The sequence below is a fragment of the Corvus moneduloides genome, chromosome 7 (genome assembly GCF_009650955.1).
Source record: "Corvus moneduloides isolate bCorMon1 chromosome 7, bCorMon1.pri, whole genome shotgun sequence".
Lineage (NCBI taxonomy): Eukaryota > Metazoa > Chordata > Aves > Passeriformes > Corvidae > Corvus > Corvus moneduloides.
Window position 1 is genome coordinate 8,490,920 of NC_045482.1, and position 25,083 is coordinate 8,516,002.

General features: G+C 40.8%; 1 protein-coding gene across 4 annotated transcripts in view; it reads right to left on the reverse strand.

Moving 5' to 3' along the window:
• The window catches only part of STAT4 (signal transducer and activator of transcription 4), a 41,431-nt gene extending 17,017 nt beyond the window's left edge, over nucleotides 1-24,414 (reverse strand). For all 4 annotated transcript variants that reach the window (XM_032114271.1, XM_032114272.1, XM_032114269.1 and 1 more), the window contains exons 1-9: nucleotides 24,133-24,414; nucleotides 21,133-21,261; nucleotides 19,485-19,629; nucleotides 6,916-7,014; nucleotides 6,045-6,137; nucleotides 4,098-4,176; nucleotides 2,439-2,524; nucleotides 1,648-1,799; nucleotides 303-461 (exon numbers count right to left, since the gene is read on the reverse strand). In XM_032114271.1, the coding sequence (XP_031970162.1) occupies nucleotides 303-461; nucleotides 1,648-1,799; nucleotides 2,439-2,524; nucleotides 4,098-4,176; nucleotides 6,045-6,137; nucleotides 6,916-7,014; nucleotides 19,485-19,629; nucleotides 21,133-21,260 (941 nt within the window). In that variant the 5' untranslated portion in view covers nucleotide 21,261; nucleotides 24,133-24,414. The remainder of the gene's footprint in view (nucleotides 1-302; nucleotides 462-1,647; nucleotides 1,800-2,438; nucleotides 2,525-4,097; nucleotides 4,177-6,044; nucleotides 6,138-6,915; nucleotides 7,015-19,484; nucleotides 19,630-21,132; nucleotides 21,262-24,132) is intronic.
• Nucleotides 24,415-25,083: the final 669 nt, after the last annotated feature.

Below are 25,083 nucleotides of genomic sequence, written 5' to 3' on the forward strand. Positions count from 1 at the left end.
CCATAACTTTTCTCAGCAGAATGTACGTAACTCCTCCTAAAATAAGGGGATTTCTAGCATGCAGTTAGAGTCAGAACTTGATGACAAACCCTTAAATGCTACTCATGAGAAGATGCCTGGCACCTTCAATTTCTATGAGTTTTGATGACAGCTGTACATACTTCTTATATTAGGAACCTGGACCTTAAAATCCTCAGATATTCAAACTTTTTCCTTTTCCTTTTTTTTTCCTTCTTAACAGTGTGTTCTCACTGTTGTACCAGTTCAGGTAAAGTTCTGTACATTGGCAGTGGCTCACGCACTTCCGGAAGAGGTTGTAGAGCAGAAAGTTGACTTTTTCCAGCAGCTGAGGTCTTTGCACAGGAATAGGGTCCCCATCATAAGTCAGCCTGATCAAGAGTTCATCCAGCTTTTCTAGTTGCCTTCTGACTTGAAAGAGACTCTCTGCCAACAGCGTAAAGCTACAGCAAGACAAAGAATTAGTTCGCAATCTTTTGTGTAAACAGTTTCTTAGAACAAAAGAACTACTGAAGTTCTTGCTTGAGGAACATCAGAATTTGTATTGAATGGTACTTTCCAGCTTTGCCCAAACTCACATCCATTCATCTTTTGTTTACAGGAGTTTATAAATACATTGGGCCAATCACCTGCTTTATCTTCAAAGACAGATATTTTCATAACAACACAACACTGTCTGTGACAATTTGGAAGAAATATATACACAGTCCTGATGTTGTACAAGCAGGGCTCTTGTGCCAGCATTAATTCTTTCCTACAGCCCAGTAGTTTTGCAAAATGTACTCTTTAAAATGATAATATTTATACAAAATGAGTAGGTTAACAAGACTGAAGAAGTGTAAAAGCAGTAAGGAAAAATAAATCCAAACACACTTGCTAACAGTTCAATAGGGTATGTGTGTATAAAATTACATTTTTAAGCTATTTTTAGCATCTTCCTTGGAAAAAAAAGTACTTCAGTAAAAAAAAAAAGGAACCTAAACCAAAAAAAAAAAAAAAAAAGAAGGAAAAAACCACTTTTTTTTCAATCCTAAATTTTTTTTGGTAATTTCCCTTCCTTTTTACTTCTTAATATTTACTTCACCTTTTCCATATGAGAGTTTCGATCGGAGAGTAATGATCATGATATGTTGACATTCTCTGAGTCCATTATCTTTCAAATATAATGCTATTTGCTTTTTACTTGCAATCACTTCAGAGTTGCCACCACAGAGACTACTGCCATTCAATTCCTGCACAGCGTGAAGTCTGGAGGAGTGAGTCAAAGCACAAAGCCTCTACCCAGCCCCTGCCTATACACAACTCCCACTGTCTTCAATGACAAACTCAGTCAGCACCATTCTTACTCAAGCAAAACTCCGGAGAGAGTGTGTCTCATGTATCTGGAGGAACTGTCAAACCCAAAAATGAGTGAGTGCCACGAGTCAGGCTCAGCAGTTCACCGTGGCATTAATTCTGAATAGCGGGTGTTGCCCACCGCATCACTTTTAGTTGGCACCTTTTAGTTATTTACTTTCTTAGCTGCTGATGAATTTGCTGCTGTTGCAGCTGATCTAAAGGAATGATCATTTCAAGTGTAGCAGACTTCCTGTGGTTTTCAGTGGAAACACAAGGTCAAGGCAGGTTTACCAATTCTGGAGCTGATCGAGCCCACCGTGCAGGGGCCCCCCGATGCAGGCGATCTGCTGCCGTCTCTTCCAGTCCAGCAGCTCCTCAGTCAGCATGTTGCTCATCAGCATATCGATCTCATGGATCACACGTCCTATTTTACTGAGCACTTCCTGTAAAATAGGAAAGGTGTTACAAACTGACCTCAGGCAACAGCTGCAAAATTCAGCAATTATCATGAAGTGCTTATTAAATTTTTTCAATTATTCTGAAAGTAACCATATTTAGTTCCTATTGCTTCAGTGACAGGATTAATCACCCATTGTACATTAATCCTAAATCTCTATGAACTGTTCTTCAGTAAAACTTTTTATTTTGGGAGGGTAGGAGGGAAGATTGTTGCATTCTTTGTGGGCATAACATCTCCAAGATTTTGACACTTGCAAGCTCTGTCAAGTTCAAAAAATTCTGCTTTTGTTTTGCATCATATAAAATGCATTGGTTTTTTGTTTGCTTGATTTAATCATAAACCTGCGCCTCCCCCCACCCCCCCCCCCCGGACTCCTTGCTTCACTCCTGAGGTGTGCAGAACCATATCCTTCATTGAGCTGTTACTTAATTGACAATTTCTTAGCTTTTAGTCAAAATCACTCAGACCCACCCAAACATTTTGCAAATTTTTAATTCCTGTGTAATTTGTCTGTTCTTCTGAAATGAGAATTTAAAAAGGCACACATACACATTTGAGTATTTGGTGTGGGAATAAGGGGAGAAAGCAGATTAACCACAAATGACAAAATATTGTCACTAACCTTTCTCTTGTAGTCCAAAGTATTGAGCATTGCCTGCAACGCCAACATTTCCTGTTTAATGAGGGCGCTGTTTTTGTCATTCTGCTCTGCAGGGGATGAAAAAAAATCAGTATAAATACATGTGTGGGTGTGTGTGCCTGTTTATAAGGGGAGGAGAGGAAAAAAACCACGACCAGACTGCAGCATGAACTAGTGAAAAAATAAACTGTGGACATCAGTAGATTATGTAACAGAATATTTCATTTGAAAGGACTAACTTTAGTACTAGTTTAACATAAGGTGTAATGTTACCTGTCTGTAGATGTGTATGTGGGGTAGGAAAAGGCAGAAAACATGCAGATGATACCCAGAGTTCCCTAAATTTCTTATCCCTGTGCATACTCCTGTGTATTATGTACATCTGGCTTGGATCAATGATTGATCTGTACACACAAATGCACTCTTGGTGTCAGCAGTTAGGCTAAAGCTCTTTGGACTTGATGTGAATTACAATGTCTGGCTGAGAGGCATTTGAAACAGAGATGAAATGTTCATCGCCAGGGGAATTTCAGCAGCCAGGAGCACTGATCGCTGGGCATTTCCCCATCTCTCTAACTTCTGTCCTTCTCTGGATCATGTACTAGTTTCAAGAGTACCTAAGCTCACCCATGCTCTTACACATGCAGCTCTTCCCCACCCTCACTTTTCCCGACCTTTTGCATCTTTCATGCTACATTCAAAAAAGAAATCGGTGCCAACTGTGTGTCTGCTAAGCTCTGGGTTGATGCCTTCCTAGTGAGTTAGGGTAGATGTTTCAGTAGAAGTGGACAAGTAACCACCAGCAGCTCAGCCACAGCAATTGCTCCCACACATTGTAAGCTGGATGTGCTGGAGCAGAGCAGTGAAATTTTAAGCCCTGAAAGTCATTCATGTCAGCATGTTTTATTTTGCAAGTGGGGCAGCTTTCAGTTATCTGTGTGGTCAGTAATTATGATTGGCCTGATAACTAAACTCATTAAACTGTGGCAACTCTTCTGATTGCTGGGTCATATCCAGCCTTCAACATTTAGGATTGATGTGCTTAAGGACTCGGACGTTTCAAGCCCAGTATCTTTGCATGTTCAAAGGAAGATAATATAAAGATATCTGAGCAGACACAAGCGGACCCCAGTTTCTTTTCTGAAAAAGATCATGCAAGGACTGTTGCCACGTGCCGATCTCAACCATCACAGGCTGGTCAAACATGCATTCAGAGTGCTTACCAGCTGGTTATCACCACTGTGGTCAAAAAAGAACAGAAAGCCAAGTCAGAGGCTAGAAAAATCAGTTTTGCACAACTCTGGGAAATAAGTGTCTCTTCCTCATTCTGCCAAAGAAGGGGCACGTAAAAGGTGGGGAAATTGAAAAATAAGTTCTTTAAATTAAGAAACGTACTACTTTACGTGCCATTATGCAGCTTACCCATACAAAATAACTATACTTTCTTAACACAATCCTCTTTACCCTCTTAACCCCAAAGGAGTCATTATGTTCCAGGACTATAACTTTATATAAACTAAAGATCCATTTTTATGTTTACATATATTATTTAAGTAATACACAAAACCCCCTGATGCCAGAGTCTAGCTGCAGAATCAGCCATTTCCTAGAGAATCTAAAATTTGGTATAAAAACTCTTACCTAAGCTCTGTATTGTTTTATACCTGAAGTCAAATTCCTCTTGCAAATCTTCCAAGTATTTCACATCTTGGTCAGTCATCTTTCCCAGAAAAGAAATGAACAAATGCATGATGCAGTATTTTCCTTTCTTACCACTTGAAAACCCCAGAACAGTTCTGGGAACTCTCATTCACTATCTTGTAACAGGATGATTGAATAATAAATACATGTTTGTAGCTACAGATGTATTTTACTTGTTTAGAAAGTCAAATATTATCCTCTATCCTGCAGTTGACAGTGGTTGATTCAGCTTTATCCCTTCTTGTTTACTAGCGCAATGACATAGAGGAAAGTAGGAATGATTGTGTTAGCTTGAGCTAAACTGAAATTGTTATGCCAATAATGTTACTCTCTTCTTGAAACTTTAAAGCAGGGCAAAGCAATCATTTTACATTTACTTAAATGGAAATTGAATTGGGGTGTCCAAAGCCAAAAAAGGTGGAGTCAGACACAGAAGTAGAGCTCACAGAATTTATTTACAGAGTGTCTTAAGAATTTGGATAAAGAAATGAAACATTTTTGCTGCTTTGGCATTTTGCAAGTTTCTTTTCATATGTGCTATAAAAAAATGTTGATGATATTTTCTAGTAACCAATCAAAAAACCCCATCAAAAGAAGGAAAATAAAACTGTAGGAAATTATCTGTTGTGCTTTGAAGGCCTGTTTCTGTGCTGTTTATAGGAAGCCTTGATTTTGCCAACAACTCATAAACAATCCTTTTTTAGTTCCCTAAGATGTGCACATTAAGTGTCTGTGAAAATACAGAAACTTGTTTGCTAAATGAGCCCACACACAATTAACCATTTTGGTTTACTCTTTATTTTTGGGGACTAAAGTTTTGATTTATATGTGTAAAGTATGAAATTACATACACGAGGAGCTGGATAATTTCTGTGTTCAACTTAGTTACCTACTGAAAAAAACCCCTGGTATGTAGAAAATGTTCTCATTTTCACTGGTCCTTCAGGGGTGGCTGTGCTTCTCCACAGGCAGAAGGAGCAGCGTGACAGGCTGCTGCTTCGTCTGCTCTGCAACTTTTATCTTACAACTTTATGTGTAGATAGAGATCTAGTATTGCATTCTTCTGAAACTACCTTTATCCTTCTAAGGGTCTGATCTCTCTAACCCTTCTTCCCTGTGAAAGGAGACACTGATGAGCGAATGCTGCTAGGATCTCTTTCCAGTATACCAAGAGCATTACTCTTCAACAACATATGGACAGGTATTTCAAATATAATTTCCACGCTGAGACTGATGCAAAGCTGAAAGTGGGGCTGGGATAGCAATAAAGCCGTGGGTAATCTGAATCCTTATCCTGCCTTGAGCTGAACAGGCAGGTGTTGTCTGAGATTTCAGGGTCTCTGGGACATAGCTATGGGTTTGACTCAGCCCAGCTCTGTCCTGCAGTGGTATGAGAAACTCCTGGAGAGTGGTTACCATCAGCTCCCAGTGTTCTTGTCCCCTCACATCTCCAAACCATGTAATTATGTCACGTAGCCTTCGGCTCGACAAAGGTCTTGGTACGTGACTCAGAGGTCATGAACGTTCAGCTATTGCTGATCCAGCTAAGGGAGGTGAAATTGCAAAAATGCATTTTCTGAACCTTGCATCTTTTTAGAGACTGTAGGTATGCTCTTACTGCACTCAGGGATCTGTCTGCAACTCACATAGGGATGAGTGTGATAACTTTAAATTAGGCAGCTCTCACACTGAGCCCAGACAGCTGCTAACACCTGAGGATCCAGGTGTGTCCTGAGCAGTTAGTCTGGGCAGATGTCCTTGGAATAATGGAAAGTGGTTGGTGTGTCTGTTGGCAGAAGTCATTGTGCTGCCCAACTTAAAGATAGTTCAGGTGTGTCTGTATGAAAATCATGTGGGCAGAGACAGCAACCAGGACAAAAAACCTACCTGAGCACTGTTCTTGATGGCTGACACTTTGTGTTCTACATTTCTTTGACGTTCTGAAACCACAGAGTTCTGCAGAGACTTTTCCAGCGGCCCCTGGAACACATTGAACAGATAATTGGCGGATGAGTAATAATAATAATAGGTGATAGAAACTGAACTGCAAGTTCCAGCACAGACAGGGAATTTAGAAGCCAGTGTTCAACCATCTGGAGACTGCTGTAAACACACAGACATGTTTAGTTCCACAGATTTGAAAAACATGCAGCTTTAACTTTGAAATCCAAAAGGTGAAAAGGTGTGGGTATACTGCAGACATTAAACATCTAGTAAATTAAACGTAGATTATTAGGTTTTTGAGATCTTTATATTCCTATATAGGAATACATATTACATCCATAAGTGATTAATAAAAACACATTTGTCTTAAAAATTCTCTCTGGATTTTAATCATGTAACAATTTCCCAAAAGTAAGTTTCATGTGTAATTTGAATTATTTTTTTCTTCAAACAACATAAAAATCATCAATGACTTTATAAAATATTGGATAGAATGTCTTTTGCATTCCATAATTAATATGAATTAATGCATTGCATAATTTAAAATACACACATCTGTTTTGCAAAGAGTAATCTCTTTAAAACCTTTCCTACAGATTAAAGTCTTTGAAGATTAGTTGTGACATAGAAGTCTCTTATAGCAATGCTTCCAGCAATAGGGCCACTAATGAAGTTCAAATGTGAGTTTAAAGGGCAACATTTGGCAACCCCTAGTGCACACAAATCACTTCAGTGGAATGAGAGGACAGGATTTGGTCTTAAAAGCATGTGAGCAGATTAACATGGAGCAGATTAATGAAATGTAATTCATTACCTGTACAGGCATGCTGGCTGCAGCCAATATTCTTCTTTCTTCTCTTAAGCAGTTTGAGATGATCACTGCTATATGCATGGGATTACCATGATATTTGCCCTGCAAGCACAAGTTAATACAAGTCAAAAGAATTCCAGAATTCAGGATGTCCCTCTGGAAATCACAAGCAATATGATATATGAGTCTCTATGAGCTACAGATTGGTGTGGGTGGAAAAGACTCCCCTTTTCATGTGCTAGTTCAGCCTTTCAGGGCAGCATCAGTTACTGCCACCATCATAAAATATTCTTAACAACATTCCACAGAGATTATAAAGATACAATTCCAAGACGTGTATCATTTGAAGATCAAATTGCTCCTCTGCTAACACAGCTGTTTTGAAAAGGCTTTCCTGTCAGCCTATTCAAGGTACGATTTTATCACGTCTTCGATTTTCAATAGGATGTTGCTGCTTAGCATGTAGCACTTCTGCCAACAAAAAAGTTTGTAAGCATATCAATATGGTAATGATGCAAACAGGAAAGCTTCCTCAGCATAAAGCAGAAGACTTAAATTTTAATGTCTATGAACAATTTTTCTCTTTCACAAAATAATGTGCCTAAGATGAAGGAATAAGCAACTCTTGTCCCAAGCCCAAAGAATCAAAAAAATCTGTATTTTTACACCACCATAAATAAAGTGCTGAATTGCTGATGCGTGACTGAGGACTGGGCACAATTTGAACTAATATTGGTTTATGCTGTATTTATCAAATTGGAATGATCGAGGACTCTCAAGCATCTTCTTTTATTGTGACGTATCCATTCAGTGTTTCTCAGTATCCTTCATGCCTTTCATTCAGTATCATTCATTCAGATACTCTTCATTCAGAGTTCATAGTGTTTGTCCATTCATCAGTATTAATCCATTTAATTTCTTTTCCTGTATAGTTTCCAGTCCTGGACTTCTCTATTTTCTCCTCTTTGTGATCAGCCTTTATTCTCATCCTATCTTCCTGCCACTCAGAACCTCTTTTATTCTAGATGTCTCTCAATGGGGAACAATAAGTTTATACATACTTTAACTGATGCCATATCTTCCTTTGATATCTCATACCAATCACTGTGTTAGAAACAAGGGTGTGAATGCATCTGACAGAAATGTGAACACATTGCTTCTGTATGCAACAACTATCATGGCATTAAACATACATTTCTAATGCTTTTTACTAAACATTTCCTGTGTGCTCTTGCATGAAATGTGTAATCTGAAATATGTTTTGACTTCAATCGCAAAGTAAAGAAATACTATATTAAAGATGGTATTTTTAATCATGGCAACTTGGTTCGAGCTGCTTGGTATTAAATACCATGTGTTACTGTGGTTTCAGGTACAGAGTAAGGTGAAAGATAGGACTCTTAAAACTAAATAACCAAGCTACAAAATGTTCCCTTCTAAGGAAGCTTTGACTGCCATGGCATTGTTAGCAATGAATCTACAGGTTGTTTCTTTGATTTCTGAAGTCTTTTCAGGACTTTTCAGGAAAAGTACATGGCCCACAGTGCAATCAGTGCACACCCAAAGTAGCCCCAGTGCTGTGCCTCCTTTGATTTCCTTAAAAGTAGTTCAGGATGGTACTTAACTCCAACAACCATCTGTATCAATTACCCTAAGGAACAGGAGTTATGAACCTGAGTGGTTTTTAGGAGCTTCTCTGTAAACAAGAAGTGGTGAGTAATATTACCCCAGGACACACTATGCCTCAGATGAAGCACCAAGCACTCCCTCCCTGCCTGCTCCTTCCTGGGCAGTGAGAGGAGACTTGATTAAGGATGCACTGCTGATTTCCATGTCAAATAACAGTGCCAAAGATCTGTCACTACACATTTCTCCCTGACAGCTTCATGGCTGTAAGGACAGTAACTACGATGTTGCTGCACACTTCCTTCAACACCACTGCACTTCAGGCCCAGTAATATATTCAGTCCCCTTTACTGGGCATATTCCCAATCTCTCTCTCCGTAGTGTCAGGATGTAGCTTTGGGAAGGGGATACAGAAATGTGAGAAATTGCTGTGATCTTCCTGCAAAGGATTGAGTGGGGTGTCATGTGGAACTGTGGTCCAACAGCAACAGCCAGGGCAAATCAACTGCTGCAGAGAGTGGCTGTGCTCCTGGCTGTACTCCAGCCCAGTGCCTGACTCCTTAGGGAGCCAATCCAGGCTGCTAGCTGGGGTGGAAACGACTCATGCTTTTTTACTAACTGGATTTTCTGCTCTTTGGTGGACTGAAACTGCTCAGCAAAGGATGAGTTTATTGTTAAGGACAAGCATATGTGAGGTCAGAGAGGGGGGAACAGTCCTGCCTTGTTTCAGCTGTTATCACTAAGCCTGTCTATTCATCTGAACCTCGATTAGAGGGGAAAAAAGTCCAGTTATTAATAGGCTTGGGATGAAAGCTGTGAGGAGAAATCTGCTACTGGTGTAAGTTTACTGATGGACATATTAATTCCTCTGTTAATTTCTGCTTGTGGCTGTTATTTCTTTATGGTAGTAAAACAGGATTTCCCCTTCCCCCTAGATGGCCAGTAAGTGACCGTGCCACACATGGGTACCTGAAGCTACAAAGCCTGGGGAGTGTTTAGTCCTGGCTTACCGCTGCCCAACAGAATTCCAGCACTGCTAGGGTTTAAAGGAGTCAAAAAAAAGCTATTTAACCAAGTCAAGAAGAAATAAATATCCTCTCTTGGAGCTGGAAAAATGCATTTATGTAGAAGAGACTCTTAAAAAAAAATTCTGACAGTGGGATGTGTTAAAATTCCCCACAAAGGATGCCGGTTATTAGGGACTTCCCCAGCGTTTTTACACACTATTCATATGCAAAACTTTCAAAAACTCTTTCTCTCCTTTTCTTTGTTTCATTAAGAGAAACCTATCTGAATCAAGAGATGGAGTGGAAATTCACTTTTTCACCCCTTTCTTTCTTCTCTAACTCATAAAGCTGTGTCCATAGCAATTCCCATACTTATGTCTGGCTGGTGCTTCTTCAACTTGATTCAGTTTGAGTAGATGCCAAGAAGGTCAACAGAGGGCTGCCACTTGTGCTCCTGGAACAGCCCCTTTTGCAGTAAAGGAGCAGATGGATTGCAACTCATCAGTAATAAATTGATAAATAAATTGTAACACTAAATATCTCAAGAACTGCAACTTATTAAGTAACAATAGCTACTAGAAGTCACAATAACCACGTGTTTGACTCTGGAAAAATAATAACACTAAAAATTTTCTGCCTGTGTTTTATACTTCTCAGCTGTAATTACACTTCGGGATGCACCACTTGGTATTCCCTTATTATTCCCCTACTGTCAGCTCTTGTTGTTCTACACTTCCATTTTGTCTTTGGCTGAGGGCAGAATTTGCTCAACATGACCTTGATTTCTGAATGACTAATTGAAAATTATCTCCTATCAGCAAAAGAGTAGTATACGTAGGAAAATTAAGGAATATTAACCAAAAATGGCTTGAGATGGGGGAATCCTAACTTAGTGTGACATGAACACTAGCAGCCAGAAGAGGAAGAAGAGTGTGGATTCTCTAGTTATGCAAAATTGTATTAATAAGTTTAAACATTTAAGGAGAAGATTTATAATTGTCTTTTGATAAATACCAACAAAGAGAAATTGAGGATTCGCTTTTCTTCTTTCACATCAAAATGTCTGCTAATATTACTGTAATTTTGTTGTTCACAGAAGTTTTCTTTCTCCTCTCTTCTGTTCCAATGAGGTCTTTCCATGTCACGAATTACAACAAACAACAAATGATCTTATTTGGACTGGCTTCTTCTCAAGAACTACCAGCATGATGCTAAATTTAAGCAAACAGGGGAACTTGAACTTTCATTCTGAACAGGTGACAATTTTCTGTGAGTGCTGATGACATTTCCTTGGAGAAAACCTTCCTACCACCACCTGGCATGCACTCTTTCTACTTCAGGGACATCTGTTATGACAGTATCTTACTAGATCACGGAGAAAAACAAAGAGGCATTCCTGCAAAAACAGTTTGTACATTACAGCATGCAGCATTTATGCCCTTTAGCCAAATTTTTAAACAGCTTGAACTATTTGGAGTATGTTAAAGGTGCATGATACAGTGGCTGGGGAAATGCAAGGTTTGATTCTGTAAGTTGCAAGGTCATTGAGAAACTTTAAAATACATATTATGACATTTTAAAATACATGTGCTTTCAAAAAGAACACCAAACTACTGTCAGTTTTAGTATCTGGAATTTACTGCTTACTCTGACAGGAATGAAGAAATCTAGACCAGAGTCATTCTCTTGCTCTTCTTTTCTTCCCGCTGCTTACATTTTTCAAATTTTAGCTGATTTTCCTGTGGGCAGGTCCATCACAAAGTGGGTCACTCCCAGCCACACAAACACTGACTGCTTTTCATGTGTCAAAGGTGTACACACCCATCAGTGAATTCTGGATGTGCACTACATGAGCAGCTGGGTCTATTTTCAGTGGTTAAAGCAGGGGATTAGGTGTTAGTTGGTCTCTGCTTGTAATGTAGAAGGATGTGCTGTGAAACCTTTAGAAAATCAATCAGGGGTTTGCCTGGTTATCTCCGTGTTTTCAAGGTGACCTTAGAAAAGGACTTGAGTAGGTTTTGGTGCTTTCCAGTTCTGAAAATTGCTTCAGAATTTGGTCTTTTTTTTCTTATTTCTTTCCTTTTTATTTTTCTCTTTTTAACTCTTAAAACCATCAGCTGTATTTCTTCTCATTTCTGCTAGAAAAAACCTTCTTGAGCCTTTTAATTGTATGCAATAGGAGATTTACTTGGAGGCAAGCAAGCATTAGCTAGTATGATCATTGAAGTGTTTGTTCATATTGAATGAATATTTAAAGAAGCTGATGGAAGGGAGGAGAGATAGGAAGCAGCAATACAAAGTCAAGCAAAAATACATTTCCTTCCCTATTGCTAACTTGTGAAATGATTATTTTATTAAGTCTGATACTAAGCATCTTTCTGGGTAAGCAAATATCTCATCTTTCATAAAATCAAAAGCAGGGAGAAAAACCCCCTTTTCTCTATCATTTTATTTGTTTGAAAGAAAGAAAGATTTGGTTTAGTTGTGTATCTTGACTGTGTGGGTGGGAAGGCATAGCTGTACATACATATTTCCCGTTTTCACCTTCAAATATGACAAATACCACTTGGCCTTGATTTGTTTTCTACCTTTGTTTATGCATCCAGGCAGAAAGTCTAATGAAGACAATAGCAGAATACAAAGAAAGTCGGTCCTTGTGCTAGCCTGGCAAAGGTTAAATGCTTGGGAGTTTTTTGAAACCTTGTACTTAAACAGGCAGTATTCTTACTAAAAAATCTTCTTCTACTAGAAAGATGTCTCTGTTTTATCTAGGTCTTTAAGAGGAAGTACCTGCAACACTATCTATTTAGACTGCTCTTGTTGTACTTTATTTTTAGATTTCCCCTTCCCTTCTCAAAATATGTGAGAGACCTTAAAGGGAACCTCATTGTTTTATAAAACTCCTGTGATGTGTGGGAAGTCCTAATAAACAGGTCTGTTTTTCATAGCATATGATGGATAACTTCCAGAAGATCATAATTTCTTTAGGGCATGTGCAACCAAATTGCAATAGGCAAAGTTGTAAAAGCACAGTGAATGAGCTGTGAAGGCAGAGGTCTTTTTCTCCACCCCTCAAATTGCACTGCTGAGTCCCTCCCAGCAGCCACTAAAACCACTCAAGGAATAGTCTATAGAAGCAGCAGATTTCTGAGCAGGTAGGGTGAGATACAGCTACAGAAAATACATTTCTGCAGAAATCATAATCAGACAGTAGAACTGTACAGACAGGGAGGGATGAATAATCTAGTGATGCTTTTATTTGAGATTCATTTGAGAATAAATAACTTCCTGTTTAAATGAGATTTATTTGAAAGTAAATAAAAATACTGTGTTCCCTATGAAAAGGGTAAAACATCAGAGGACACAGAGGACTGATCCCCACATCCCCCTCCTCCTCTGGGCACAAAGACCTGAGTATTATTAACTAATCTCTCAGGCAGATGTTCAACTGCAACTGGGCTCTTAAAATTTCAGAACAAACAAAGCCCACAGGAGGTTATTTAGTTTGCTTGTATTTTTACTTCTGTCTGTAAGTTAACTCTTATTCATTCTACAAAAACAAACTGAAACATTATAAACTTTTCTAGAGTTGTGTTCTTTAAATAATAACTAGAAACCCCAAAATATTTTACTTCTAACAAGTAACCTTCTTCAGTCTTCTATCAATCCTTTTTAAAACCCTTTATTAGCTGACATGCAGTCACCAGGCTGCAGTTGCTAGGAGCAGGCACCTAGCTGCTTTAGCAAACAGACTTCTGTCTGGGGTTTCCCATTTGCATGCCAAAATTTTCTGTAAACAGCTTTAATGGTTGTTCTGAAAAACTCACTGGGAGCAGTCTAGTACAATCTGAATTAGACAGCAGGACACACTGGTTCAAAACACATGTCCTACTTTAGCATGTTGAGTTTTTGATCTGGCAGGCTGCACGCGTGCTAAATATGGGTAAATAACATTTTGAAATGGATCTTCCGTGGTTTATTAGGAACTTTCTCTGTTTTGTTCCATTCTCACCCTTTTGTAAGCTTTAACGGGAAACTGCAACTTAAACATCGATGGATGTTTCCACTCTTTGCAACTGTTTCTCAGCACAGGGCTTATTAGAATTGTTTGTCAAGGACCAACTGGAATGTCCTGTTTCAGACCTAATGCTATTTTGTCCACTTTCTTTGATGTACTGAAATAAATAATCTTATGATTCCTCATGCATGTTCCTTTCTGGTACAGAGGCTTTTGTAAACAGTCACTTGAACTAAGGAACCTTTATATGTTCATTTAGTTCTATCTGGAGAAGCACAGTGATGTTCAGTTCCCATTGCAGATGGAAACAAACCGGGCATTCTAACCAAGAGCATGACAGAATCAGGAATGCATTGCTCTGTTACTGTTTTAAATAGCATCATGTAAAGATATATTTGCTTGTACTACATAGAAATGGTGAATTTTACATGGAAAGAATTGCCTTAATGTTAATATATGTTGTTTTAGATGACAGAAGATACTTTCAGATGCTATTCCAGACCTTCCCATAAAAACAGCCAGAGCCATGTAGGAGAAAGCAATGTAACTAAAGTAATATTTCCCAACTACTTACTGTAACTTCTGAAAGCTTGTTTTTATATAACTGGTTGCTGTGAATCGGCAGCTCTGGTGCTTCTGCCTGACCTCTCCCTTTGTAAACAGACCCCAAGGTGTTAATGGTGTGTGTGTCCACAGACCTGCTTATTCAGGCATAATCCCACTGCCCTCCCCACCCCTCATTTTAGGCTCTAGCAGGGCTGGGGAGTAGGTAGAGTTCACCAATACTGGAGAATCTGCTGTGAGAATTAGGTGAATTTCATGAATATACATAATTTACAGCAAATTGATCCCCAGAGCACACAGTATACTCATTAACTCAGGCTTCAATGGTAAAGGAGCAGAGCAGCCCTTCTTATTCCCAAAATCTGTTATTTCACTTTTATAAAGGAAGATTTATGTAATCAGATTTCACCCCGAATACCATAAACAGTGAAGTAACACAGATGCATGCTGCCATTAACGAGAAGGAATTGCTTTCAGAAGTTATCTTGAGACTAGAGCATAAATAAGGGCTTCAGTTATGAGTAGGGTGATTCTGGGAATTTCTGCCTTTGTCCTGATGGGGTTGTCCTGCACCCATCACAGAGCACAGCACAGACAGTGGCTCTTCCTGAGAGCCACACTTGGGCCAGGCTGCACTCCTCGGAGCTACTTCTTCTCTAGCAAGCACCTGAGGAGCACTCCAGGTTTCCAGCTTGGAGTGTGTGGGGGGAAGGACATCCCTGAGCTGAACAGGCAGTTGCCCACCAGCATCATTCCTAAATGGAGCAGTGGGACACGGGGGCACAGTGCCCATCTCTGATTCCCAGGCTCCTCTGAGCCTCCCCTGCCCTGGCTCCCCGAGTGCACTGCAGCCTGGCTGCTCTCCCCCAACCCAGGATTTTGGCATGTGAGTCAGGTATATGGACAGTGCCTGTCTTCCATGAGAGTCTCTGCATTTCACCAGTCATCTCTGCACTAAATCTCCTCGTGTATTGCACAGGAGCTTACATCAGGGACAGGTACACTGTCACATAAAAACATTCCTTCTGAAAGCTAGGATGTAATTGTCCACGAGCCAAGGTCATGCAGTCCCTTACACCTGCAATTTGGTTCCTAGAAGTGCTAGGCAGCTCTTCAAAGCTTAACATCTGCCCTTTACATTTTGTTGTCATAACAACAGCACAAACCATCTCCTTGTGACTAATCCGCTTTGTTTTTCTCCATCTAGATTTTAAGGAGAAAGAACCATAGGCATAGTTTCCCTGCTCTTTCCCCACTGCCTCTGAATATTTTCTCCCTCTTCCCTTTCCAAAACTGCTTCTGGGGGGAGAAAGAGCTCTGTAGGAAGATGGACAGAGAATTTAACCTTAGAAAGTGACTGTGCTGTTCTGTCTCCCACTGAAGAGCACAGCAACAAAAGGCTGCTCTGCTATAAAAAGGAATCCAATTTACTGACTAGAGAAGTAATAATAATGTAAGAAGCAAATGTGAAGGATTTTAACCTAAAATGATGATCCTGATTTTAATACAATATGTGCATTTATACCAGATTAATGTCAAGAAGAAGAGATGTTTCAATGAAAGCAAGAAATAGAGAAGCAAATTACAGAGAGTTAGCAGTGACCACACCAAGTGCTTATAACTTTTTCAAATGACATATTTCCTGACTGGTGTTTCTTTTTGCCTGCAGATCATTTTGGAAATGTAAGCAGTCTAAGTAGGAATGCCATGTTCCATAGTTATTTCTCTAATGGTGAGAGAATAGGGATGGTCCCTGTGTTCTAAAAGCAGGGGTGCCAGGCACACCCACCTTCCTGCTTGGACTTCTACTCTTTGCCCTTCACAACCCCCGAGGGTGCCCAAAACTTTGTATTGCAACTGAGGCAGGCAAATTCTCTCTTCTTTCACGATTTCCATTCTTATTTTCACAGAACAACAAACATATTTATGTAAAGATGTTTCAGCAAACAGTCAGAATAGAAGATTTTCTTAATTTTATAAAAAAATCTCAGGGAGATCTTTTACGTGAGGTGTGCTTGGCTGTGGTGCTGGAGACTCCTTGACATACTGTTCTCCAGACTCAGTAACAGCACCAGGAATCTTGATCCTAAGGAGTCCTTATCTGTCTAGAAAACAGCTGCACAGGCCACTTATGAAGTGTACATTGCTTCCTCTTCTAAGGCTGCTCTTCACTAACCATCCAGTTGTATTCCTGATTAAACATTGGTCTCTCATTTTGTGTTTTGTCAAGAACTACAGATTGCTTTTGAATATCTTTTGTCTGTTCTCTAATTGAATTTCTTTTGTATTATTGCTATTGTCATAGTGTTTAGGAACTTTTACCACAGCCCAACATACTATGCTGTGTGCATAGTGATAAGTGCTGGTTTCCAGTGTTATCTATTTTGTCAAGTATTACTCAATAGGGTAATGCAATTTGGCTCAAAATAATGAACAAACGTTGTACTCAGATTATGTATTGAGGTTGGACAGCCTTGTGTGTGTGCACGATGTACTTGGGTCTGTACATCTGTGTGTGGTTCAGAGGGGAAGGAAGAGGAGGGAACTGTGAAATTTCAAAGAAGTGCTTGCACTAGAGAGTGAAGCAGAGATAAAGGTGGGCTCATGGTAACTAACCTTCAGAGAAAGTACAACCAACACTGTTCACAGAGTCACCAGATAGGAAAAGATGTTTACGAAAGCAGCTTCCTCCCCTATTTAGGAACCCAGTCTTTCTTTCATCAGTTGGTCAAAAATCTCATTAGTTTTACAGTGTACCATTCTAGCCTCCCTTTCCCTACGGGGTATGTTGGGACAAAACAGATCATGGCATTCTACTCTGTACATCAGTCACGTTTTTCTGGCATTGTCATGTCATGAAACTGTCACAAACTAGCTCAAATTGCAAGAGTTAGGTATCTGCAACGACTTCCAGCTGTGGGTGGGAAGCCAACTGCCCATTTCCAATCTTCTCAAATATTCAGCAATAAGATGCAACCAGTGATGCATTAAAAAAATATTAGACCCACAATTAGATAATTTGCATACTCAAATTTAAGAACATTACAGAACATACTGTCCATGCTATGTGTCATGTTCAGTCCATTAATAACACTTAACAGTTGATAACAAGGATAAGCTGTCAGCTGGTTTCAATGACTATAGCATTTCTTTACTGATGGACTTACCTAATCAGTGAAGAAATAATTTTAATAGCTGAAGCAGGAGACTGCCTGTGCAGCTCTACAGAACATGCAGCCCACACTTTGGCTGAAAATGTATTAATCTTCTGTGTTCTATAACTTAAAAGTTGTAACCTAGTGCTTTACAAAAAAGTAAAAAATACTGGTCTTACAGATTTCTTAAGACAGTTTAAGTTATTTGTCTTATCCAATAATAACAACCCTCAAACATTGCAAGAGCCTGGTCCTACTTCAGCCTATTCTAATAATTTTGGAAATCAGAATATGGAATACAGTGGGTGATAGTGTTAAAGATCAAAAAAAGCTGCAACAGTGAAAGTGCCAGCCAATTTTTGGTGGTTTACATGTGTATTTTGAAAGTGAATGGGTAGCTTTTCGTCTAAATCCAGGTTATCTGCTGTCTTGATGCAATGAAGAAAGGTTAGCATTATTAGTGATGGGGAGAGCTTCTGGGGTTTTCTTTTGCCTACCTGGAAACATTCTACTGCAATGCTGAAGATTCAGATCCCTTTTTATAAGCAGTGTAATTCCAGCATCACACATGTCCTCTCACGGAGTTCATAGTGCTGTTCAGCTGTAATGGGGATGCCTGAGCATTTTAGCTTGTTCTGGAATTGTGACTCAGACCCTAGCACCTGAGAAACCATTGAATCACAAATCACTCAAAACTCCCCCCGCCTTGGCTTTCTGGAATAAGCCTCCTTTGCTTTGTGCTCTTCCTGAAGCATGATATAATTTCCAAACGTGACAGGACTTAAAGGAAGGGGTTTTCTTTCGGGCCATTTTCACACTGGTTATTACCTGAACTCTTGTGTGTTCTCTCAAGGCCTGATTGCTTGGCTTGGTGTGCCCAATTTGGCAGAGCATGCAGAGCTGATGCCTCAAGTTTTGGTAAAAAATTTAAAATAAAATAAATGGTGCAAAGAGCAGGAGGAACAACGAGAGGCTTTAACTTTGTAGAGCTTATTTGTAAATATATTCTAGTCCTTCTGCCTGTGCACATTGTGATGGAATAATCACAAATGCACTGTCTTTTAAGCCAGGAATACACCAGTGCAACTGCTTGGCCTGAAATGCTCTTTCCATGTATATGCCACTGTGGAAGAATCCTTTACTAAATTGAGACAGCTTTGTGGTAAAGCTTTGTGCCAAGACCATTACGTCTGCAGTTCAGTAAATTTTGTGTTTGAAGAGTACCGAAATTATGAAAAGTGCTGCTTCAAAAACCAGAAAAGAAACAAAAAGTGACTTTATTTTTAAATTACAGGAGGCTGCTTGCATAACGTACGATGAAAAAGTGGTTGCAATGGAAATAGTGTCATATTTTTAAGAGGCCACCACTAGAGATAAAGAGTAGAAAGACACAGCCATAAAGAGAACAAAATAATTGACAAAGTCATGCTAAGATTTTCCAGGCCAGTGTGTGTGTATGTATATATGTCTCAAATAAAGAAAATGTTTTGCAAGCAATGTAATTATCATTTAAGTACTTATGGAAAGCACCATCAAAGAAGAGAAAAACCCCCAAACTTTCATTAAACTCAATGGCATATCTACTTTATGCAGAAGACAGATAGATGTCAGGAAGTAGGTGACTAATGAAGTGGAATTCTGAGAATCCTTGCCTTAGATAAACAATTATTAGAGAAACATTCAGCCAATCAAAATAAATATCATTTTGCAGAAGCCTAACGGTAAATCCTTCAAGTAATTCATAACAAATAATCCCAGAAAAGCATAAAACAGCGAGCATGCTAATGATTTACAGGGGTTCCTTTTTCATGGTGCTGCCCTAAGCCCCAAGCATGTATTTTATCCCATAGTTAAATATCTGTAGGTGTCCGAAAGGTGTTAATTACATTTGTAATAAACATGAGCGCTATACAGCCTTATTTGTAAGAGCTCAGTGAAACACACATATGCACAGAGATAAGAAGTCACAGCATTTGTATCCAAGCTGCATGCATTGAAATAGGAATTATTGTGCCACAGACAGACAGCAGAATTGTTATTTTGAATTATCTTGTTGAAGGCTCAGTCTTGCCATAGCTGCTCGGAGTCTACAGCAGTCAGGGCAGGGCATTGGAACAAAGTGCACTCGACAGAGCTCGAGCACTACCTCCAGAAACCAGCGAGAGTGTGCAGTGCAATCTGTCATTTGAAGTCATGACCCACCTGCAGCAGCTTCCTGACTCTTTTCAGGTTGTGTATCAAGAGCAGATTCTTCTCCTGTGAAACCCGGTCCAGCTGTTCATCCACTTGTATTATCAAATTCTGTAAAAGGATCATTGCCATTGCTTCATTGTTGGCTGCAGCCTCCCTAAAGAATCAATGAACAACAACCATGCATGTTTAAAATGTTGTATGATGTGCCAATCTAGCAGTACGGAAAATTACAATCTATTCAGAAATCTAGGTAGCAAAAAAAGACTTTAAGTATATGGTGACTTGCATGTAGTTAGAGCTTGTGAATAGTTGATTTTTATGATTTTGTGCCAGTTTTTTTAATACTCCTATAGATATGCACCTATAAAAACAGGGTGAAGTGTTAGCACAGACAGTAGAGTCAGCCAGAGGAGACAACCAGGGTTTTCTAGTCTCTGGTCCAGTGAATATTTAAATACTTCCAGCTCACTTGTCAGAGGAAATGGGACTTATGCAAACTGTCCCTCTCACTCAGTCACACAGATATAATTTCTGAATTTGCTGCCCAGTTTCAGACAAAGTTGGCAACAGGCTTGAAGTCCAAAAGATAGAATGTTCTTACAAATTTCATGGAAATCTGGCAGGTTGGTAGAAGAAAGGAATCCAAATTAGTGCCTCCACTGAGGAAAACGGCAGCAATAACTTGCTCCAGGAGGCAACAGCCAGATGGCCAGGCAGCAGATCCATCTCTTCACACCAGGCACCAGATGAGCCTTCCCCCAGCCAAACTATTTGGGGATACAGGAAGACTCTGAGGCTACTGGTGAAGGGCATGTAGGGGACACAGGACACAAACACAGACAAAGCCCGGCTTTACTGGTTCTGCTGTTCATGGTACAGCTTGGGATGTGCAGGGCAATGGCATTAGTCAGCAAAACTGAGGAGGAAAAATTTTGGACAGTATGGCATCCTTGTCCTTGGGATGGCCTCCTTCCTTGCCTCACAAATGGCAGGTGCCTGTTTGAGATACACCTCAACTAACTCAAAGTCTGGCAAAAAGGAGATTTTAATGTTACCTGTGTTGCCACAGCCCCATAAATACTGAGCATTAACTGTAAGGAAAGATTATATTCCTTAACAGATTTTTCTTCTTCCCCTGCACAATAGTCCTCCAATAGTCCTGTGGATTTAGCTTGAAAAATTGAGATGTCTCTATCTGATACGACTAATATAAATTTTTTTTGGCATTTAGTTTGGGATTTTCTTAAGATAACTATCAAGTGAACTGAATCCAAATTTGTGCACAGGCTGACCTCCTAGAGCAGAATTCCTGTAAACAGCTGGCTTGTTCCCCAGAATTATCCAGCTCTAAGTGCAGTTTTGGACAAGTGAATAATTTTATGCTGCAAGAGGTAAATGTATAACATTTCCATTGAAAATTAACTTGCATTATTTTTTAATAAATTTTTATTGGATTTTGTTTAGGAGTAAGTTCAAATGTGAAACCTCAACTCCCAATATTCCTTAAGTTTAAATGGCTAAATCCATAACTAGTGAAATAGTATTACTGGAGTGTAGATACCTGCACAGTTTGTAAATGAGCACCCTAAAGCCTACCAGAAAACCAAAGAATTGTTGGTGATTGAAATAATAGGAGAGAGAATAAATGAAATCCTACCAGTCCTGGCTTTCTATCCATTGTGCTAATAGATGCCGGATTTCCATGGGGAAGTTATCATCGTAGAACTGGTCTACCTGCTCCAAAAACTTTATTTCCAGTTGTTGAACTTGACTCCATTGGGACATGCTGCAAAAGAAAAGAATTAAACAGGCTTGCCCTTGGAAAGTGAATATGAATTACTAATCCAAACTGCATAAATCAGTTATTTTCATTGTAGCTCTTACATACTTTAACATTTTATTCTGTCTTTCAAAACAGGTGGCACTTGAGTAAATGTAGAGTTAAAGGGAAGAGGGAGAAAAGTGAGCAAGGACATTAAAGAAGTTTTGGCTCTTAAACGTGAATGGGCACCTCTGTCAATTCCCTTCCTTTATGTAAATGTTTTGAGGTACTTTATGATGCTTATGAAGTGGCAAGATTTACACACCATCTCTCATCAAGAGAAGAAGTTTAGGACTGAAGTCTTCAAACCCAGGTAGAAATATTCTTATTGAAGAGTAGTGGAAAGCAATGATTTCGCTCTCTTCTTGGTGAATTCACACCACTCAAGTTTTTCCTAAAGCCATAATTGTTGTGTGTTGCTGTGCTGTTCCTAAAGCCCCACATTGTCTGTTTGGAGAGTACTGCTTTACAACCTAAATCTAGCACATCTTCTCTATTTAAAATTGCCATTTAATTATGTTTGATATTACATAAAGGGGGGAAAAAAAAAAGTAAGCATAAAGTCATATGAAAACTATAAGACAAGCAAAAGTAGCACTACCTGATGACAGGATCTGAAAGTCTAGTAAAAAAACTATCCCAAGTAAGTTTTGCCTGATAACTGAGATGCTGGCGATAGAAACTTGGTTGTTCTAGATTGTAGGGGGGACTGAATTAATACCTGCTCCTCTCCATGGTCAAAAGACATTATTTTGGGTGAGCAGACTCTGCAGGAGGACACCTCAGCCTGCGTGACTCCCTCCACTCATGACAGAGTCCATTCTCTAGGGTTGCACCCTGTCATTATTAATCCCACTGGTGAAAACACCATTTTCACTGTGATGTGTTCAATGCAGAACAGACTGCATTGATAAAATGTTGCCTCAGGGCAGGCTATGCCAGGCTGTAATCCCAGATGTGGCATGTGGATAAAAAGTCAGTGGTGGGGTTGAGAACAGGCCACCCTGGATGAGCAGGGAAGAGGGATGCTCTAGGACCTGTGCCCTGGGATCCTAGTCCTCAACTGGGCTCTGCCAACACCCTGATCCCATACCAGAGGTGGTCTTCCCTTTCATCAGACTGTTAGTTCATGTGAACAAAAGACACAAAATCCATTCTGGGGCTAAAGATTGAAGTGGGTCAAATTGTGGATCTGTTGGAACATTTTTGATACAAACTTTTCCTGAAGAAAAAGACAAGATTTCATCAAAATGGACGTTTTTGCAGAAAGCTGACCTTTTTATATGCAGCTTTTCTATTTTCAGTTCTGAATCGTAGTTTCAGAATGCCAACAGTTTCAAATAGAGAAGACGTATTTTTAATGCTGTAGTCTTTCCTTTTGCATTTTTTAAAGTCAGAGGAGAAAAAAAAAGTAGTAGCTCAAGGTTTAATGGAGTCCTGAGCACTTACTCATGCAAAAGTAAAAGTGACAGGTTTTAGTTTCTCCCTAATGAAGGCTGATGGGGTGATTCTGTGTGTGGTATGAAGGACACTGTATATAACATCAGTGGAAATGTATCCAGTGACATTTCCCTCCTCTTTATTATTTCCATTCTGAGAGGAAAAAGATATTGCCTGAATATTTACTTTGTTTCATTAAATTGCTGAGGAGGACTTAAGCACAGGAGTGTTTCGCTGTCTGTGTTGCTGTATTGAGAGTTACAAAGAATCCCAAACCTTATTTCTGGTGATATATACAAGGAATCAAATCATAATGCATTAATAATTTATGGAATAGAATCAGAGAATTGTTAAGGTTTGGAAGGGATTTCCACTATCACAGAAAGTGACTGTAACTTTTTTTCTGAACTTACACTCGGAAAAAAACTCCAGATTTTTAAGTCTGTTCACTTTCAGTGGGGGTTTTTATTGTAATTGCTAGTGAATTCTGGTGATTATGATATCCTAAAAAGATTCGCAAGGAAATTTAATATTTTTATCTAACAAACAAACAAATAAACAAACAACCACCAAAAAAACCCCACAAAAACCCAACCAAAAAAAACCAAGGAAAAAAGGGAAGATTTTGTCCAGCCTGCAGCCCCCTTAGGCCTGCCATGTAAGTTGCAGGGATGCTCACATGCATAAACTCTTAGAAAGCACACAGGTAGGGTTTGTCCCTGGGATTTTGTGACATGCTCAGTACAACCCATGTTCCTTTTGCGCAAAAGGTTTCGCAGGGACAGCTGAGAAGGTCGGGCAGTTGTAGCTCATTGTGAATGGCCCCTGAAGGGAGCTGAAAGAAAGTTTTCAGGAAAGATGGGGCAACACTGTCTACAAGAGCACGTAGTGAGAGGACAGGGGGAATGGGCTCAAGTTGAAAGAGCGTAGGTTGAAGTTAGAATTGGAAAAAATTTCTTTACTGTGAGTGTGGCGAGGCACTGGAACAGGTTGCCCAGGGAAATTGTGGATGCCCCATCCCTGGAGGTGTTCGAGACCAGGTTGGATGGGGCTCTGAGCAACCTGGTCTCTAGTGCAAGTTGTCCCTGCCCATGGCAGGGTGTTGGAACGACATGATCTTTAAGGTCTCTTCCACCCCAAGCCATCCTGTTACTGCAAGGCGGCCTGCAGGAGCGGGTGCTGCGTGACGGCGGGCATGGCGCTGTGTCCCGCCGCACTCCGGACAGCGCAGCGCAGCCCCGCTCTCCGGGTGCCCAGGTGCTCTCCCGGCTGCCGGGCTTGCCCTGGAGCCCGTTCCCATCGGCCCCGCCTGTGCCGAGGGTCGCTGCGCGCCCCGTCCCGTCCCGTCCCGCCCGGAGCTCGGTGCGCTCCCCCCGCGCCCGCCGCCCCACTTGCCTGTGCCGGGTCCGGCCGAGCGCCGCCGCTGCCGCCGCCCCGCAGCCTGTAAGCGGCCGTGCCCCGCAGCCTGTAAGCCGCCGTGCCCCGCAGCCTGTAAGCCGCCGTGCCCCGCAGCCTGTAAGCGGCCGTGCCCCGCAGCCTGTAAGCGGCCGTGCCCCGCAGCCTGTAAGCGGCCGTGCCCCGCAGCCTGTAAGCCGCCGTGCCCCGCAGCCTGTAAGCGGCCGTGCCCCGCAGCCTGTAAGCGGCCGTGCCCCGCAGCCTGTAAGCGGCCGTGCCCGCCCCCGGCCCGTGGCAGCGCCTTCCTGTGCGTCAGCCCCGCGGGGCCCGGCACGGCCCTGCCGCGTATCGCAGGAGCCCCAGTCGCCAAAGTTACCTGGGCAAAGCTCGGAGCGTGGAGGAAGCTGTTTGTCCTCAGGAAGCTGAAAAATACCAAAATCTTTCCCATTCGTGCTGTGATAGCAGAGGGCTGGGTCCCACCTCTCTGGGGGACCAGTGGCATCCCTGGGCACTCAGGGTTCTGCTGTTCCCCCAAAAGCCATGGAGGCACTGATGTCCCCACTGCCCGAGCTCTGCTCAATGAACGCCAGTGAAAAGGCAAAGGGCAGTTCTTGGAGGAGCTGGGCAGCAGAACAAAGCATCTTGTGGCTTACAGTCATAGAGGTTGAACAACACCTCCAACACCATCGAGTCTAACCTTTGCCTGAACATTGCCATGTCAACTTCAGAGCCACAGTCAACTTGTTTATTGAACACCTCCAGGAATGGTGGCTTCACCACTCTCCTGGGCAGTCCATTCCAATGCTTAGCCACCCTTTCCATGAAAAAATTCTTCCTGATGTTCAGCCTGAACATCCCCTGGCACAGCTTACAACTATGTCCTCTCATCCTGTGGCTGGTTGCCTGGGAGAAGAGGCTGACCCCCACCTGGCTACAACTTCCTTTCAGGTA